This window comes from Patagioenas fasciata, chromosome 1, assembly GCF_037038585.1.
Source record: "Patagioenas fasciata isolate bPatFas1 chromosome 1, bPatFas1.hap1, whole genome shotgun sequence".
Classification (NCBI taxonomy): domain Eukaryota; kingdom Metazoa; phylum Chordata; class Aves; order Columbiformes; family Columbidae; genus Patagioenas; species Patagioenas fasciata.
In genome coordinates, this window is record NC_092520.1 from 81,537,730 (window position 1) to 81,556,988 (window position 19,259).

Sequence of the window (19,259 nt, forward strand, 5' to 3'; positions counted from 1 at the left end):
CATGGAAAGAACATAACATTTACTTGATAACAAATACATCGTATCATATCATAATGTGATCTAGCATTAACTCATGAATATCGGAATATAGGAATATAAATTAGCGAAAAATATTTTTTTAAATATTTTGCAAGGATGGCATATTAACCTGAACTAAACATGAGGTAAGATGACTTTTCAGTCTTAAGAGCTACTAACTGATAATTATATGTCATTATCTATACTTTCTGATACAAACACACATGCATACAAATATACAGTGGTCAAATTAGATTATCTTAGCTTTGTCTCTACAAGAGGTTACAGTCTGGCCTGTGCACATTGCAGTGAGAGGAGAGAAGAAAGAGGCAGATATGAACACAAACACGGTCTTTACAAGAGCACAGATGCCAGTTTTTCTCTTTTTTAGTTTTAATTTTATTTAGTCTTTTAAATAGAGCCCGTTCTTTGTAGAGACTAGCCAAAAAAGTGAATGGTATTAAGTTTGGATTTCATTTGTTTGTTTGTTTGTTTCTTTTTTTTTTTTTATATATATATATGGGTTTTTTTAGATCTGAATTGAAGACTGTATTCTGTCTGCTTCAAGTTAATTGTATGAGGATCATAGAAACACATGTTTACACATGATTCTTGAGCCCAACAAGGCCTAAACTGTGTACTCTCTCTGAATTTGAGCTTGAATACTGCAGGCTACAAACTTGTTGGCACTTAAAGGTGGAAACAATACATTAAATCCACATCCCTCGCTACACATCATTTACAGATGCATTTGTCACACATATATTAAATTAGGATCACAAAAATGTAATTTATAGTCAAGACTGATATTTCATAAAGACTGTGTAAACGAAATTACTGGAGAATGTGCACCAAAACATGATATTTCTTGCCACTACAGTTTGTCAACAGAACAGTTCCTCCAAGATGATTCTTTCTACGGTAAAAGTTATATAATGGAAAGTCAAGAACATGACAGACCAATCTGTGGTCCTAGTTTGTAAGCTGAATCTGAGCTGGCAGTGTACTATTGACTCATGGCAGGATACCAACATACTGGGATGCTTTACTGAGAGCATAACCAGTATGTCAAGGAGTGATTCATTCCATCCAGTTGTCATTCATGAGTCTGTAGATGGAAGAGTACATCTAGATGTGGGCCACTCACTCCAAGAGAGAAACAGAAAAATGGGAGAGTGCTCAGAGGAGAGACTCTAAGATGGCTGGAGCATATGAGATACTGGGAGAGGATAAAGAAGATGGTTTGGTTTAGTGTATGAAGTCAAAGGTAGTCATCTAATTACAGTCTTCAACTACCTTAAAGAAAGTTTTGCAGAACTGAGAGCCAGAGTGAAAGGACAAGATGCAAGGGTCACAAACTGAAACACAAAAAGTTCCATCTGGTTCTAAATGGAAGTAAAACTTCATCTTGAGATTGGTCCAAAGAGATTATGAAATTTCCATCCCTGAAGGTGCTCAGAATGTAGCTGGACGTGGGCCTGTGCAACCTGTTTTAACTCTGAAGACAGCACATTCAGTCTGATTTCTTTGCTCAGAACAGTGCTGGAGGTCATTCAGTTTGTGCCTTCTAAGCTATTTTTTTCCATGATTCTATCAGTGTTCCTAAATCAGAGCTGCACACTTCAAGTTGTATATTTATACATATGTCTTTAAACAAAAAAATAGTTAAAAGTTATCTTCATTTGGCCTCAGATTAAACAAAAGAATATGTGGAATTTATATGGAATTTAGGGACCCATATTTAAAAAGCTGACTCTGTCAAACCACGTCCTTCTCTTTGGAGTTAACATTCCTCTGGGACTTAAAGCTCTGTTCCTGAGAAGGCATAGCTTGACATGAGGTTTGGGTTTGGCGTGTATCCTTTGCCTTATTTCCCCCATGACCTATAAACTAGGCTTTCCTGTTCAGGTGCTCTGAAATGCTTACTGGCTCATCACAAATTAGTTACAAACATCACTTTACTTTAAAACAATAGAAAACTACAATCCACGAAACTGACATATTTTTAAAATATGAGCTCAGCTCTTGGATCACTTGCTCAGAAAGGGTGAAAACTATCCTCAAGTACCTCCCAGCTGAGGGAATTTCAATCCATATCCCCTCCTCTCTGACAGGTTTCAAGGGAGTACTGGTGACTTAATTTCCTTAGCTCAGTGAGTCTTCACTTTTCCTGTACAATTTCACAATCAGGGGCTTACATGGAATTTGAGCATCCAGTTCTCTTTTTCTCCGAGCTTGTGCCAAAAGACAGTCAATAGTTAAACTAAGGGTTGGGTTTGGATGAACAATTTCTTTTTAAACATTATTCTCAGAAAAACCTGCACAACCATAAAACTAGCTAAATTCTTCACCTGAAGTATTCAATGCCTTATCCAGACCACTGAGAGATTTATTTTAGGTATTTGATTGAAAATTCATTCAGGCACTTAAAAAGCACAGAACAATGAATGTGTACGCATTACATTATACAATACAGCGATCCTCTCTGTGAAGCAGTAAATGACCACCTTTCAGTGCTAGGAACTATTCTTTCAAGGTACCTTCAAAAGTTGCAGGGTAACCAGAGGAATGCAGAATTTCTCAGCAAAATCACACATATAAATCTAAAGTATCATATTCAGACAGCAAATTCAGTATCTTGACAAGCAGGTGACAGGGGAAAACTAAAAATCTTGTTCTCACTAGCTAGATCAGAGTCTTGAGTACTGAAAAGTTAACAATGATTTTTTTAAAAAATCACACCAAACAATTTCTGTTACTGAATTATGATTAACTTGACAAAAGCTCTGAGATAAGAGTTTTCAGATTCCAAAAATGACTGCTTACACCTTAGCATGTTAGAGGCAGTGAAAAAAAGACAATTTGAATTTATGAAAGTTTCATTATGAGTAACAAGTGACTCCTGTTAAAAAAGGCAGACAGGATAGTGGATGTATTGCCTGTAGTGTTTCATTACTAAGACAAGAAGTATCAGAGAAAAGGAAATTGAAAGTATTCTTGTCTACCCCAGAAGAGGTCAAATCGTGGGCTGGTTCTCTTCAGGATTTCAATAATCTTCTATAATTATCAAAGAAGGTTATTTTATGGTTGTTGCTTTTTGCTTGTTTGTTTTTAAACTTACACTAGCAAACTATATTATTCAAATTTACATGTTACTATGCATATTATATATCTATCTTATGATTTGTTATATATCTGCATCTCTTAAAGGAAACATGTTTCCTGGAGAAACAATGCAGTTCACAGATTCAAAAACGAAAAAAGCAAGTATCAGAAAAGCAATCCTTTTCTACTCAAAAAGGATGGAAATATATCACATTTTCTAGGGCAACATCAGTCTTTTCTCAGTTACTGAGAGGCAGCACTTGTAGACTATAAAGGTCTACAAGCTTCTATCAAAATTTCTCAAAAATCAAGGTTCAAGAGAGGTTTTTTTTCCTCATCCCTCTCATCCTCATTCCTCTCCCCAAGATCTCTAGAGAATTCTGTTTCAAGAAAACTATTAGTAATCTATCAGGAGCATCCAAAATTTGTTATTCCATAGTTTTACAAGGCTTTCTCTATCCAGATGTCTCTGTAAAGCTCCAGGGTTGACTAGATCCCACATAGCTGGCACCTGTTTCAGTTCAGGTGGAGGGCACTTTCACAAGATTGTCTGCTAAAGGCCCTGATCCTAAGCCTAACCAAATCCATGGGGAATGTTCCTGCTGCTTTTATTAACAGGGCACAAATCTTCAAGCTTGCACTCACTTCAATTGATGTAAAAACCAAAAAAAAAATGTTTAAATTATTAAAAACTTGTGGATGTACAGTTCTTCTACATTTTTGTTGAGAATGTAGTAACTGGTAACTTTAAAACACCTCAGTGACTTAGCTGAAAACATAGAGCTCAGTGTATGCATCTAAACATAATATAGTATTTGTTAATACCATATTTTCTTAGATCAGTGCACTTTAAAATCAACTACCAAGTTTTCTAGTTTTTAAATATGCAGAGCAACTGGAAAGAAAATCACATCTTTCCTAGATAATGTTCAACTCCTGATTAAATAAAGATGTGCCAAGGCAGAGACACTTTATGCCTCAGGAGACAGCCATAGTGGAATTGCAAGTGTATTTTATATGTGAATTAGAGGTAAGATGTAATGACATGAGATGAAAGGCTCAGCCATGATTTTAATAAAGAGGGGAGACAGTACTTCCCTGTGGACCCCATATGCAAAAGACTGACACTCAACAAGAATATATGAAAAGAATCAGCACAAACTACAATAAATGTTTCAAAGTTATAAGACTACCATTAAAATTCATCACATTTTACTGAAGTTGAGAATTTCAGTTCTGAGAGTAAGATTTAACACATTTCTGATAGTTTGTTATATGAAATTAAGCTATATCATACATAAGCTGGAACAATATTTTGGTTTAGGTAAGACAGAACTGGAGAGTTTAAAACTATAAAATTTCATTTTTTACTGGTTTCTAATAATGAGATCTAAAAATAATTTAATTGAATCTGTTACTTTCAAAGCCTGTTTTTAATGGATATAAAATAACACAATTTAGTAATACTGGTTTTAGCTGCTGAGGGCTCTTCACAATCCTCAAAAAAAGCTTTTACCTACTCCTCTATTGATATATTTATGGATACAGAAGAATTCCAAAGAACCATTTTTTTTTTTCTTTTCCCTATTAAATTGAGGAAAAAGTTTGAGATTTTGCACAGATATCTCTTGGTGCATTAAAAAATAATAATAATAAAAGAGAGACATGCCTTTGTAAGGAAAAGACATGAAAAGAGCAAAATGAATGGGATGAACTGCTTAAAGGAAAAATAAAAATCCTGCTTTGTTTGATCTCCTGTGATAATCACACTCCTGGCACCCTGCCAGCAAAGCTGAGCATACTGATGTCTGGCCAAGTAGAGTAATCTCTTGGTTCAAGTCTGAGGTCTGTGATGAAAATTACAAAGCAGGGACAAAATCAAAACGCCACCTGTGATTTTATTCTGAAACTAATTTGACGGGAAAAGTAATACAATGCAAACAGCCCTTTTAGTAGAGTCTACAAAACTATGACTAAATTGAAACCAGCAAAAGTGGATGAAGGTAGCTATCATGCAAATACATTTGGATCTGCAGGCGTTCCATTTAAAAAGAGCGGTAGATGTCTTTGTGACAGGTAAATTGCTTTGAAATTATGTTTGAAGTCTGAGGTCAAACTTTTAAAATGATAATTTCAAGTTACATCTTCCTTCATTCTGGAGTCTTTTTGCATCTCCTGCATAGCCCGTTTTAAACCAACAAAATCAGGAAGAAAAAAACAAAAAAATATTATCAATACATTTCATTAATTTACTTTCTATGAACCACCATTCATTACAGGTCAATAAACCCTTGAAGGAAAAGAACTATTCCTTCCTCTTTTCATTCAGTATTCTGTATTTTAAGTAGTTGCTCACAGATACATGGTGAAGAATTTTATATCCACTAAATTCTGTATGCACAGAAATCCAGTCGGTAGAGTCCTCCCCATTATTCAGATGCAAAGCAGAAAAAAAAATACAAAACAAAACAAATAAACAAAACAAACAAACAAAAAACAAAACACAAAAACCCCCAAACAACAACAAAACAACAAACATACACCAAAAATCAGCACGTTACTTTTTTTAATGTCTATCATGTTTTCCCATATTTTGCTGAAAGGTTGTACATTATCAGCAGTATTGATCAAAGTTGCTTTGGGTTTTTCCTAAGAAATATTGAAGATGATTCAGAATTACTCAGAAGCTGTTTTTACAGCTTTTTGCAACACAACAAAACAGATTTTGTTTCCTGTATGTTACTTCAATAAAAATCCACTGCTCGCTGAAGTGATACAAGTTACCTATTTTACCACCACCTTCTCTTTAAAGTTGGATAGTATCTCACCATTTTCATACACGTTTACTACTCCTCTCTGCACTAGTTAAGACTTGCCGTACACAAGCACTAGGACAACCCCTGATCTCTAGGACTTCACTGAAAACACTGCATTTCAGCTATTTCACAGTTGCTGGTATTTTCTTTCTTCTTCAGGAAGGTTTTCTATAGATTTCCTATTCTCTTTGAAATTCAAGTCTGTTTCTGCACTCTCTATTTCTTCCCTCCACCAACAGTGCTAATCAAAGAAATGCTTTAACAGCCACCTTTACCTTCTCCTACTAATGTTTTCAGGCCATTCTTTTCCTATGTTTCCTTTGCAATTGAAAACAAAAAAGTAATTAATTGCAGCATAGATAATGCAGCACTTATTAAGCTCTGTGGTTTTAAATATGCAGATATGCTCATAAATTTCTTAGCTACACACATTAATACGTCGGGAAAGAACTTCAGGCATATACATGCACATATGGACATTGACAGCATAAAAATGATTCATAAAATCATGAATATCTATGTTTAAATAAATAGTACCTACCTGGAATGAGCTGACCCAGCAACTGATGGCATCTGGAAAGGCTGAATACAGCTACTATGACCAAAAAATGATAATGTTTCCATTTCATGATGTGTCCTTCCTTGCATTACACTAGCTCAGCAGTACTAACATGAATGTTACCTGCAATACACAATGGAAATAAGAACAGACAAATTAATGCTGAAGTTAAGGTACTTCCAAATAATTTTGTTCATTGTTAACTCTAAGAAGTATGCTGGATTCAATGGAGTTTTAGGTATTAAAATGATGTTAAATTCTCCAACAATTAGGAAGTTGAAAACCACAACCAGAATAACCATTATCCTTGGAGAGCAGACAACTCCAAACCAGATACATTATATTAAAAGGAGACAATGAGCCCCATAGTACACACCATATGTTTTAAAGTGCTGCATGTTATTTGTTCATGCAACCCAGATTAAAGAAATTGCTCAGTTCAGCAAGATAATTCAGCGTAGGTTTAATCCATGCCAGTTCAAGGAAATACGTAAAACACTTGACAACAGTAAGATGTTTTTTAGACAATCTCTTTAAACACACAGCATCTGTAAATAGCGTTTTGTTTCAGGTGTTTTGTTTGGTTGGTTTAGTTGGGTTTGGTGAGGTTGTTTGTTTGGTTTTAAAAATAAGAAGCTTTATCTCAACACAAACAGAAACATGTGGGACTCAATGTCCCATATACTGCATAGTATCTGGGATTCATGACAAGTTCTTGATGACAAAAGAGAAGATATTTTAAGTGTCCGTCAGGTTACTAGATGCGCACAATTTCTTGACCCTAACAAACAATTAGAGACCACCGAACACAACTGTAAACTTAAGGCAGGCTGATGCACGAAGCTCTACTCCAACAATTAATTACTATGTAAGACCTTGATAACATTACAACCACACTTCTAATTTCTTGCTTCTCACACTTGTTTCTCTTGCAGGTAAGAATGTATACTCAAAGATGAACAGTTTGTATTATGACTCCTATTTTACCTAAATGCCAGCAGACAGAATCATAACATAGAAGAAACCTGTGGTGCCATCAGTAACTTATTCAGTCTACTGGAACAAAGAATTTTCAGCTGTAAACCTAAAATATATTTAATAACTGCAGATAAAAGAGTTGCATCATTACTGGGAGTATTTGCATAAATGAGTTAACTATTAACAGATTCAATCACCTACACATGCTGCATTTTACATTTGCTTTTTGTGGCACACCTGCACTTCTAGTGTCTTAGCAATCAGAAATAATAATACTCCATTTCCAAATACTGCTACTATTCTACAAAATATTTTGTATTCATTTTTCTTACTTTATCTGCATTTCACACAAAAAAATCTAGGTCCTTCCATTCCCATCCTTTTCATTTTCCCCATCACTTGTATGACTGCTCTTCTGTTGCAAACAGCTTGACAGCTCTTAATGGCAGGGTTAACAGCAATTAATATCCAAGGTTGTTATTATACATGCTGCTCTAAATGCTATTCATGATACTATTCCAAGACTGAAATGAAGATTTACAACTTCAGGCCTCCAAAATATCTATCTCTTCCTCTGTACAGCAATACACTCTTTGTTTATAAAACTATATACCACTTCGGCTTCAGATTCCCATAGTTTCTTCATCTTTACTTTGTGTCTACAAATACAGGACTGAATGTTGTTTCTGATGCAAGGATGATGAGGCAGCCCATTGAATTTGGTTCACCAAGCAAAAATATAGCACTTTCAGTTAAGGATTTAATTTGCCTTTGTAATGTGATGTGCTCACATAATATGTGCCAATGTAAAAGAATAATTTCATTAATATAAGTTGCAAAATTGTTCAAGGACTCAGAGATTCAATAAAAGCCTAATTCTTGCCATCTAGTGGCAGGACACAACTCCTTCAAAGTTCAATAGGAGTTAAAATCACACATTCTAGAGGCAGAATTTGATTTGTGGACCAAACTGTACTGGGTTTATGCGGCAATGTGCTGGTAGAAGGGTGGTGCAGGGTGACCTATCTGAGAAGAGACCAAGAGCTGCCCATCTCAAACACAGCTGGCTCCAGTAGACCCACTGCAGGGAACAGCTGAGCCTGTTGGCCAGGCTGTTGGTGCATGAGGGAAAGAAAGAGAAAAATACCAGATAGGCAAAGGAAAAGCGGGGGAGGGGGGGAAGGGTGAAAAAGAGAATCACACAGAATGGTTAGGATTGGAAGGGACCTCTGGAGATCATCTAGTCCAACCCACCTGCTAAAGCAGGTTCACCTAGAGCAGATCACACAGGAAGGTGTCCAGGTGGGTCTTCAGTGTCTCCAGAGAGGAGACTCCACAGCCTCGCTGGGCAGCCTGTTCCAGTGCTCTGGCATCTCAAGGTAAAGAAGTTTCTGCTCATATTCAGATGGAACCTCCTGTGCTTCAGTCTGAGCCTGTTGCTCCTCATCCTATCATTGGGCACCACTGAGAGGAGTCTGGTCCCATCTCTTGACATGCACCCTTGAGATATTTATAAACATTGATGATATTCCCTCTCAGCCTTCTCTTCTGCAGGCCAAACAGATCCAGTTCCCCCAGTCTCTCTTCACAGGAAAGGTGCTCTGGGCCCCAGGAGAGAAAATACCAGGGTGAAAGCAGGAGGAAGGGGAGGAGATGCTCCAGGTGCCAGAGCAGAATCCCCTGTAGCCCATGGAGATGACCACAGTGGTGCAGATGTCCACACTGCAGCCTGTGGAGAACCCCAGGGTGGAGCAGGTGAATGTACCCTGAACAAAGCTGCTGCCCATAGAAAGCTCACACAGGAACAGGTTTATCCTGAAGGACTGCAGCTGATGGGAAGTAACCACACTGGGGCAGTGGAAAAGTGTGAGGAGGACGCAGCTACAGAGAAGAGCCCTTGCAGACTGACCACAACCCCTATTTCCCATTGCCCTGCACCACTCCAGCATAAGCACTGGAGAGGGCAGTAGAGGTAGAAGGGTTGGGGTTAAAGGGGTGAAGTAAAGCCTAGGAAAAACAGGGGAGGGACAAACATTTTAGTTTTTATTTTTCTTTCTCACTGTCCAATAGATTCTGCTCTTTAGCCAAGGCCAACTCATCACAACCATGAAGTTGCGGGGGGAAACATGAATCCCAGCAAAATACTTTATGGCATTTGCCCTATCTGTGAAGGCATCACATGCACTAATTCGAAGTTTTGTCTTTTCCATACCCCTCTCTTCCATTTACTTAATTGTTAGACAATGACTTCTTTTTAATTGCTTTGTATGTGACAGAGCTCCGCAGGGAGCTCAGACCATGACTTTGTGACTTGTTTGTTAAAACCTTTTGTGCCATGTAATCCTGTTTGTGGTTTATGTTTGAAATATAATATTTAATTCTAAAATCTGAAATTATTTCAGTGTTACTAAAAATATTGTTCCTACAGAAAACTTACGTGAAAAAGGCTTTAATGAAGCCAAATAATTTTAATATGAAAAAAAAAAAAGCTTTTTAGTCTACAGTTTAAAACCAATTATTTTAAGTATTGAAAACTATCCTGACCAGGAAGCTAATTCTCTATATTCAGAGTACAGGGATTTCTTCTGAAATAGTAGCCCTGATCACATGAAAGATAGAGTGGAAAAAGTTGTCATTAGAATGGAAAGTTTTTTTCTGGTAGAAGTTGAGTTTAGCAGAAGAGAAACAAGATATTTCTTATCATAGTCTACTGCCACAGTCCCGTAATTCAAGTACTTCACTATAGCGGAAGAAACCTACAAAAATGTATCACAACCAAAGGGATTCAGCTGGCAGTTTAAAACACTACTTCCCTTGGTATATGCTAAAAGCCTGTGCAGCATCTGCCACATACATTTAGAACTTCTATTCATATACCAGTTTCTCAGTGTCATAACGTTTAAGTTTTTGATTATCATAACCAAGCTAAGTGTTTTTGTGTTCAGTCCTTCTCTGCAATTAGTCTGTCTTTCAGTGTCTGAAACAAAAAACTAATACTGTGGAATAAGGACTAGCCCTAATTATTAATAGATGTTGCCAGTGACAGAAGGATGCACTCGCCTATGAACTTCAGCTGGCCTCAGACATCACTTAACTCCATATGAAATGACCACAGATCTACACCAGAATGTGCAAGAAAAGATTCAGGTCCAATGTATTGTCCAGCATGCACAATGAAGATAAACACTGGCTCCTCTATGACATTATAATCATTAAAGAATCAATGGCAAATTAAACTGCACAAACCCAGAGGGGAAAGAAGCACTATGGTAAATGGAGCAAAAGGGTCTAATCAATTATTTTCTTCCACTTCCCAAGTATAGTGCTATTTATCACTGTAGCCAGTGCAGCATTCAGCAGCAGAAGCAAGGACACCAAGACAAGACCAAAACCAATACTAATACTGGTTTTCTTTTACAATTTCATTAGTATTGTTGCTTCTCTCAGAAATGGTCACCAGCTTGGTACGACTAGATTTTGACAGTATGTTGAACAGAAAAAAGGACACAAAGGTCAGGTAATCAAGGTTTGAGCTTGTAAAAATAACTTCCCTTTATAAAATCTTTGCATTTAGTAAAGATTATGCTAAAGAAGATTGTTTACCCACAGGATGAGGCAGAATTTTTATTTGCCTTGCACCCAAAGGCCATTTTGGAGTTGACTGGCAAGATTTCACTGAAAGCAGAAAAAATAGAAAATCCTCCTTTCGAGGCAATGTTACTTCATTTTGAATATATAAAACTTTTAAAGCTTGTTGTGTGTTGTGAGGCCTGCTAGATAGTAGATGGATCTTCCCATACTTTCAATTCTTTTATTATAAAGTCTTGATATCTATTAGTCAGACACCCAGTAATCTGGTCATCTCTGTTTAGACTGGCACTTCTTTTGAACTTCTCCTGTGCATTCTCATCAGTAAAGTCATATATCACTGAAATTAAGAACTTCCCTCTACTATTTTAAACATCCTGTCTTTGTTAAACTAAATTTATTTGGAGTTCCAGGAGGATGAGAAGGAAGCACTGCCATACATTGTCTCAACTGTTTCCATTTAGAAGCAAGAATGACAGAGGGTTGATGAAGTAGGGGAAAAAAGTCTGACCAGCTTCTTTTCTGTTATAAAGTAGATCAACCCCACTAAGATCAAAGCAGCTAAAAAATATCAATCTATTTAAACCTGAGTACTTATGAGTACAGAGCATCTATGGATATGGAATGTGATCCTTTCAGTGACAGTTTCAGCAGACATTCACAAATATCACCTTATTTAATCTTTTAATATTCCAAAAAGTTTGGGTTTTTTAGAACAAATTGTTAGGTCAGTGTAGACAACTGTGATGCAAGATTTATACTTTACTTATTTTATGGGTTTGGTTTGAGATTTGTTTGTTTGGTTGGTTTGGGTTTTGTTTTGCTTTGGGGGGCGTTGTTTGCTTTTCAATTTGGTGAGAAAACCAATAGTAAAATGTGCTCAATATACATTTCTAAGCTGGCAGATCATAAATTTATATGTAAAACAGACTTATCTAGATTTTAACTGACTTGGTTCTCTGTATGGTATACTTACTGCTTAAGCAGTACCATAGGAATAGTTCAAGAACAATAATTCAAAGAAAAAAAAATAAAAAAAAAAAAAAAAAAAATCTCTGTCCATGTTCATCCACCCCTACTGAAAGACTGCACCAGAAACCCAAACAGCAGTATCAGCCTGACAAACTGTGGTATGTAACATAAGCTGTAGCCTAAACGTTAAATATCCTCTACTATGCTTCCTACACAGGAAAGCTCAGTGTGAGGAGCCAAACTTATGACAAAAGAAACGTCTTTTCTCCCACCAGTCTCAGTCTCATAAACAATCTCTCTACCAGAAGTTCTCCTAATCTCTAACATTTATTTCATGTGTTCAGTTATATGATCTGAGACTAATTTTGAAAAAGGAAGAACTTTAACAAATACGTTTTCCTGAAGGAGAAGTACGTGAGACAGTGAACAACAGAACATGATTTCTGCACAAGGAACACAATGCAATAAATATGCAATATAAAGCATGAAACATGAGGTGGAGTGTTAAGGATTGTAAAGAGAAAGAAAAAAAAAAAACCCACAACAAAACAAAACCCACCAAATCAAATCATCCCATTAACTGTAACACAAGGATTTCCAATTGCTCTGTGAGCTGAGGTCACTTGAGAAAACTGACAGTTCTCTGCAGGCTCCTGCCCCTGCCTGACCCCCCCAGACTGTTGGCCTCTCTCAAGGTGTCAAATTATGTCACTGAGTGCTTACTGCTCTCTGCCTTTTCTGCCTGCTGATCCAGGAGCAATATAGAGACACTGTCTGAGTGTGTAGGGCCAGGGTTAGGAAAACCAAAGCCCACCTGGAACTCAATCTGGTGAGGTATGTGAAAAGGGACTTCTGCAAGTACATGGAAAAAGCTGAAGTATTTGATGCCTTCTTTTATCTCAGTTTTTGTTGGAAAGATCAGCCTTTGGGAATCCCAGGCCCCTGAAACAAGAGGGGAGGTCTAGTCTAAAGAAGACTTGCTCTCAGTAGAGGAGGATCAGTTAAGGGGACACTTAAACTACCTGGACACACACACAAGCCCCTGGGACCTGACAGGATGCATCCATGTGAGCTGAGGGAGCTGCTCAACATCACTTCGAATCTAATCAAGAGTGGACTTGCAAGGCTGGGACAATCAGGAAAGGTTCCTGAGGACTGGAAGAAAGCAAACATCACTCATCTTCAGGATGAAGGATCCAGGGAAGAGTAGGCCTATCAGACTCATCTTGATCCCTGAGAAGGTTATGGATGAATCCATTCTGGAGACCTTATGCATGGAAGGACAAGGTGATCAAGAGTAGTCAACACGGTTTATGAAAAGGAAACCAAGTTTCATCTGAAAGCTTTCTACAATGACATGACTGGCTTTGTAGATAAGGGTAGACCAATGGATGTTGTTAATCTCAACTTTAAGAAGGTCTTTGACACTGCCTTCCGTAAGAACTTCATAAAGAAGCTGATCAAGTACAAGCTAGATAAGGAGAGAGTGAAATGTACAGAAAATTATCTGAACTGCAAGGCTTAAAGGATTGTTATCAGTGTCAAGACGTCTACTTGGAGACCAGTCCGTTACGGTATACCCCTAGGGTTGCTGCTGGGTCCAATACTGTTTAACATCTTTACTAGTGACCTGGACAGTGAGACAGAGTACACCCGCAGCAACTTTGCAGATGACATAAAAGTGGGAGGAGTGACTGATAATGCCGGATGGTTGTGCCACTATCCAGGGGACCCTCTGCAGGCTAGACAATCCCATGAATTTCAGCAAAGGAAAATCCAAAGTCATGCAGTTGGTGAGGAGTAACCCAAGGCACCAGTACACCCTAGAGGCCAGTGTGCTGGAAAGCAGCTCTGCCAAGAAGGGTCTGGGACTCCTGCTGGAGAAGAGGTTGAGTCAGCATTGTGTCCTGGCAGCAAAGAAGGCCAAAGGTATCCTGGGCTACTCTGGGATGAGTGTTGGCAGCAGGTGGAGGGAAGTGATCCTTCCCTTCTCCCCAGCACTGGTGAGGCCACATCTAGAGGTCCGAGTCTAATGTTGGGCTGCCCAGCACAGGACTGACAGTGGAGCAAATTCAGCTAAGGGGCATAAAGTTGGTTAAGGGGTGGAAGCATCTGTCATATGAGGATAGGCTGGGACAGTTCAGTCAGAGGAAGAGAAGGCTCAGGAGGATTTGATCCATGTGGACAAATGCCTGCTGGAAGGGAAGGAAAAGAGAGAGCCAAGTTCTTGTCAGTGGTGCTCAGTGACAGGACAAAAGGCACAAATTTAAACAAGAAAAAAACCTTTTCTTTTGTGAGGGTGATTGAACAGTGGAATAGGCAGCCCAGATAAACGTGGAGATTCCAACCGAATATTCAAAACCTGGTAAGACAGTCCTGGGCAACCTGCTCTGACTGACCCCGCTCTGAGCAGGGCACTGGACTAAATTGTCTGTTCCCTTCTTCAGCTGTGATTATCCTGCTTCAGTGTTTTGGAACCACAGCATCAAAATCAGCATTCCATATCCTGTTTCAGGAAATACAGTACTATAAAGTGTCTAACAAAGATCGAGAGCAGGCAACATCACACAGAAAACTAGTCACAAAATGCTCAGAAGCTGTAGCATAGAGTGACTAGAAAACGGAATAGCGTCAAATGGTCCTGGAGCAGAAGCTGACTGAATGGAGACAGTATGCTGGGCATGTCTTTCAGGGCTTAAAAGAAAATACAAAATAAAGCAAAACAAAAGAATACTAGAAATATCACTTATCTGGTGAAAAGTTCTCAGTGCATGATGAAAAATTGAATGTTGAGGAGGTTAGTGATGAAGTTTTTTGTGAAATAACTATGAAGACTATAAATAATTATTATCCCACAGGTAGGCAGAATGTATGGATAGATTCACACTCTTAAATATGCTATGCAGCATTATAAGGCATAGTCTGTCATTGCAGCGCTTGTTGTGTTCAAACCGATTATTCCCTTGGAACACAAAAATCAATTCTAACTTGCAAACTATTATTTTGCACAAACCCAGAGTACTGCAGGTTTTGTTCCCTGCTTTATATTCAGTCACTCTCAGGAGAGCAATCAGAGGCCAAAGATAATTGGCAACAGTCACCAGTGAATTCATTGGACAAAACTTTCCTCAAATCCAGAAGGTGATTTCATTCTGCTAATTAGTCTTTTTTTTCTTTTTTTTTTTTTTTTTAATCTGCTGATACAGCTAAAAACTGTGGGAAGAGAAAGAAAAAGGGAAGATATTTTTACCATTACTCTCAAGAAGCCATTCAAGGCAGTGAGAAGGAAAATCACAGAATGTTAGGGATTCTAAGGGACCTCAAAAGATCGTCTAGTCCAATCCCTCTGCCGGAGCAGGAACACCTAGATGAGGTTACACAGGAAGACATCCAGGCAGGTTTTGAATGTCTCCAGAGTAGGAGACTCTACAACCCCCCCGAGCAACCTGTTTAAGTGTTCTGTCACCCTCATTGAGAAGAAGTTTCTTCTCAAATTTAAGTGGAATCTCTTGTGTTCCAGTTTGAACCCATTAGCCTTAAGCTTTTAGCTAGATACTTTACAGTGCAAGATACTCTGTGTGTGTGTGTGTGCATACGCACAAGCACTTGTGTAGGAGAAAGAGGTGATGTAGCTTTAGAGATATCTTTAATCTGGCAAAATTTCCTTGTGCTTCAAACCTAGAGGAAAATGACACTTCGGGTTCTTCCCTGTTGTAGCTGGGCTGCCTGGTGCACTTCTTGCTCATAGAACACTGAATGTCTCTATAGTTAAAGCAGCCTGCTGAAGGAGCAGAACTACAGTCTTCAGGAGCTTCAATTGACTCATTCCTCGCAACTCTAAAACACAAGACTTTTGAGACAGCTGTTTGGGTTTGTTTACATTGGTTTTTTAATATGCAGTTTCATATTTTTCAAATTGTATCCCCTTTAATCATCTTGGGTCTTCATTCTTGCATAATAAGGGAACATCTCTTAATAAGGGCAAGTCAGCAAATGTGAAGCAAATCCTTTACCAATGGCACTACATAAAACCTTATGGGGTACTTAATTTAATTCAGAGGCAGATTTGGATGTGAAACCATATACATAACTCAGTATAAAGCAGGGAGGGAAAAGAAAAAAACAACAATTCTTGGTCAGTACCTGTATCACTGACTGAGGCAGTACATCTGCAAAGAGCTTGAACATAGTCATGCGAACAAAACTTACAACAAAATTAATGGATTATCAATGAGGTTGCTATCTTTTAAATATTTTACCCTGTTTTAGTGAGACTTTCTGACTGTGATTCAATAACCAACAAGCAAAACTTCAAGATGATTCTGAACCCAAATTACAAGACCAACAAGCACCAACTACTAGTCTACACCTATTCAGAAGAAAGCAACATGTATGATATGAAATTACTTTCTCATAATTTCTCAATCTAGAAAACAGTATGACAAAATTAAAAAGGAAAGTTCCCTTAAGGGATGCTCTTATTTGTGAATGACAGTAAGAAAGTAAGTGGTACTTTACTCCTATTATATCAGATACTTCCACCTTTCATTTCTATAAACTCCTTTCACACAGAAGTGATGCAGGAATTAAGTATCTATCTTCTATTCAAATGTAAACAGAATCATTCAAAAAGGTTTGAACTTGTTAAAAGCAATGCTCTCTCTTCAAAATAATATGAATATGCTCACATTTCAGTCTGAATTTACAACAAATTCAGTAACAGCTTAAAAAGCTCGGTGTGTTCCAAAAGACAAATCTTAAGAGCTGGCTAAATGTTAAAAAGTTTGTGCTTTTTGAAAATATAGCCAAGGAATTATCTAAATAAAATAAGAACTTTCTCAAATTTTGTATTACCAATGTAGTATCACTTTTTGCCCTTTGGCATCCTAAATCAACAACCGATGTCTCAACTATCAAGATTTTCAAGGGAGTGTGTTTGGAAAAAAATTGGTACTGTATCTATTGCAGATTTGACAATATGAAATACAGTGTTTTCCCACTGTTTTTAAAAAAAAAAAAAAAAAAAAAAAAACTCATCACTTTTTGAACAGCCAAAAAAATTATCATTAGTAATTGATGTAATTAGTAATTTCTTAGTTTATTAGAAATACTGTCAGTGTTCAAACTCTGTTAAGTAGTAGGTGTCTAAAGAAGTGGCTGCTGTCAAAAGTACTTACAAACAGATTCACATAGGAAAGAAACAATATTTGATAGAAAGAAAATCCAGTGTCTGAAAGGTTAAAAAAAAAAAAAAATAATGATTCTTTGACTGCATTGTGCCTCCTGTGTTATACCTGATCTAAAAAAGCAAGGGTTTTTCAAAGGCATTTAGCTTTAAACATTCACAGTACCTTTGAATGTCCTCAGCAGGGCCAGCAAAGAGGGATTCAATTTTCAAAGATAATTGTGTCAGATAACTGTCTCATCCCTTTTCAGAAACAATCTGATAAATACCTAATTACCAGCCAAGTGATTTCAGAGCCACACAGCTGGGTCTGAGAAAAGGCTACAGGGAATGACAAGGTCCCCTAAAGCCACTGAGAGCAAGAGGCAGTTGGCTTGTGAATTACTGCATTTATTCAGCTGATAAAATGCACAGAAAGCCCCCAGAGAAAACAAAATATCCATAAAATGTTGAAATAGTAAACAGAATGAATATTTAAGCAGAGAAGTAAAATATTAATTTTCAAATAAAATAGGACTGCGTACTAGAGAGTAATTACGTTCCAAAATCCACTACAGTAAATATTCATGTCTTTAATTCCACTCATTTTTCCATGAAGCATTTATACGCTACGCAGTCTAACCTTGTCTCATGTTGATATATAATGCTGTATAAGAAATTTGCTTTACAGTATTTTTATATTGCAATCTTGTTGAAAACTTAAAAAGCATTCTGATCTTAAATAATTATAGTCTTAACTGACAAACTAGAAGGAATTTATAAAATGTCACTGATGTTCAAGAACTATATAATCCTTCTTGAAAACACTGATAATTTGTGAAGCGTTCCTTTCTGAAAAGTATAGAGTAGCTTCTCTTCTAAATTATCTTCAGCAATTAAAAATATAACCCACAGGTATATGCAGCATCTCAGATTTCAGTGAACCTTTCAAACATGTACATTATAGAAGCCGATCCTGTAATGTTGCTGAATTCCTTGTGCTTGGAGAAGTGTTGGCCCTTACTACACATCGTAAATGTTAATGGAGTGGAGAGCATGAAATATCAACATAATGATGCAGAGTTCAAAATCACAGATGGGAAGCAGAAGATTACTGATAATGCTTCAACATCATTAAATTGGCCAAGTTATGTATTCCTCGGGCTTTATGAAATACGTGTTTGCTTTGTGAAAAATGCAACAGATCTGAGGTGGTAATCTCAAAAGTACACATTTCTGACCTAACTCTGCTCCCAGATTTGAGCAAATTGATTGGAATTTTGCAAATGCAATGAAATAAGAAAGATCTATACACTTCTGTAAATCCCACTCACATAATTTAAAAATAAGGACACAAAAAATGTTACATATACATAGAAGAGAGGTGAGTCAATGGCTGTTGAGTACACAGTGTGGAGACAAAGATTTAAAGTAAGCTGATTGCCTTTACTTTGGCAAGTTATCACACAGTCAAGAAGAGAGAGAGACAGGGTTAAAACTGGTTCCTTTAGATTCTCAGCTACTAAGTGACAGTATTTCTGCATGTGTCATTATTCAGCTTGCACATAAACATGAATTAAAGCTGATCAAGAATAGCTGACACTGCCAGCATTTAAGTTTCAGCAGTCAGGTACACATATTCAGTGGGCCAGGCAGGAATAAGTTCTGGGGTTTTGCTTGTCTGAAAATTAAGATTTGACCTGAGATCACAGCTTTGGCATAGCTGATGTTGTGAAAGTGTGTTAAGTGTGAAAGTAAAATTCCCAGATAAATTCTCTGCCCAGGTACGATTTAGCAAAAGGAGACCTGAGTGCTGGTCACTTAAATAAAAGCCCAAACTCCACTTTGGTGCCTGGTGAAAGCTTTGTGTTCATCCACCCTCCAGGCTTCTCAGGCTTCTATCTGCCATGACAGACAAAGACAGTAAATGCCCTTCATAAATTTAAAACTCTGTGAAATATAAAAAGGGTGTACTAGACAAAGTCTCTGTGCACAAAGCAAAACGGGGGATGCTCTTCACTGCAAAGCTGGGAAACAGTAAGCATTTTGGGACCACGGA

General features: G+C 37.5%; 1 protein-coding gene across 6 annotated transcripts in view; it reads right to left on the minus strand.

The window, feature by feature from the left end:
* ROBO1 (roundabout guidance receptor 1) overlaps positions 1-19,259 on the minus strand; it is a 741,248-nt gene that overhangs the window by 632,376 nt on the left and 89,613 nt on the right. For all 6 annotated transcript variants that reach the window (XM_071809765.1, XM_071809757.1, XM_065862790.2 and 3 more), the window contains one exon: positions 6,481-6,621. In XM_071809765.1, the coding sequence (XP_071665866.1) occupies positions 6,481-6,568 (88 nt within the window). In that variant the 5' untranslated portion in view covers positions 6,569-6,621. The remainder of the gene's footprint in view (positions 1-6,480; positions 6,622-19,259) is intronic.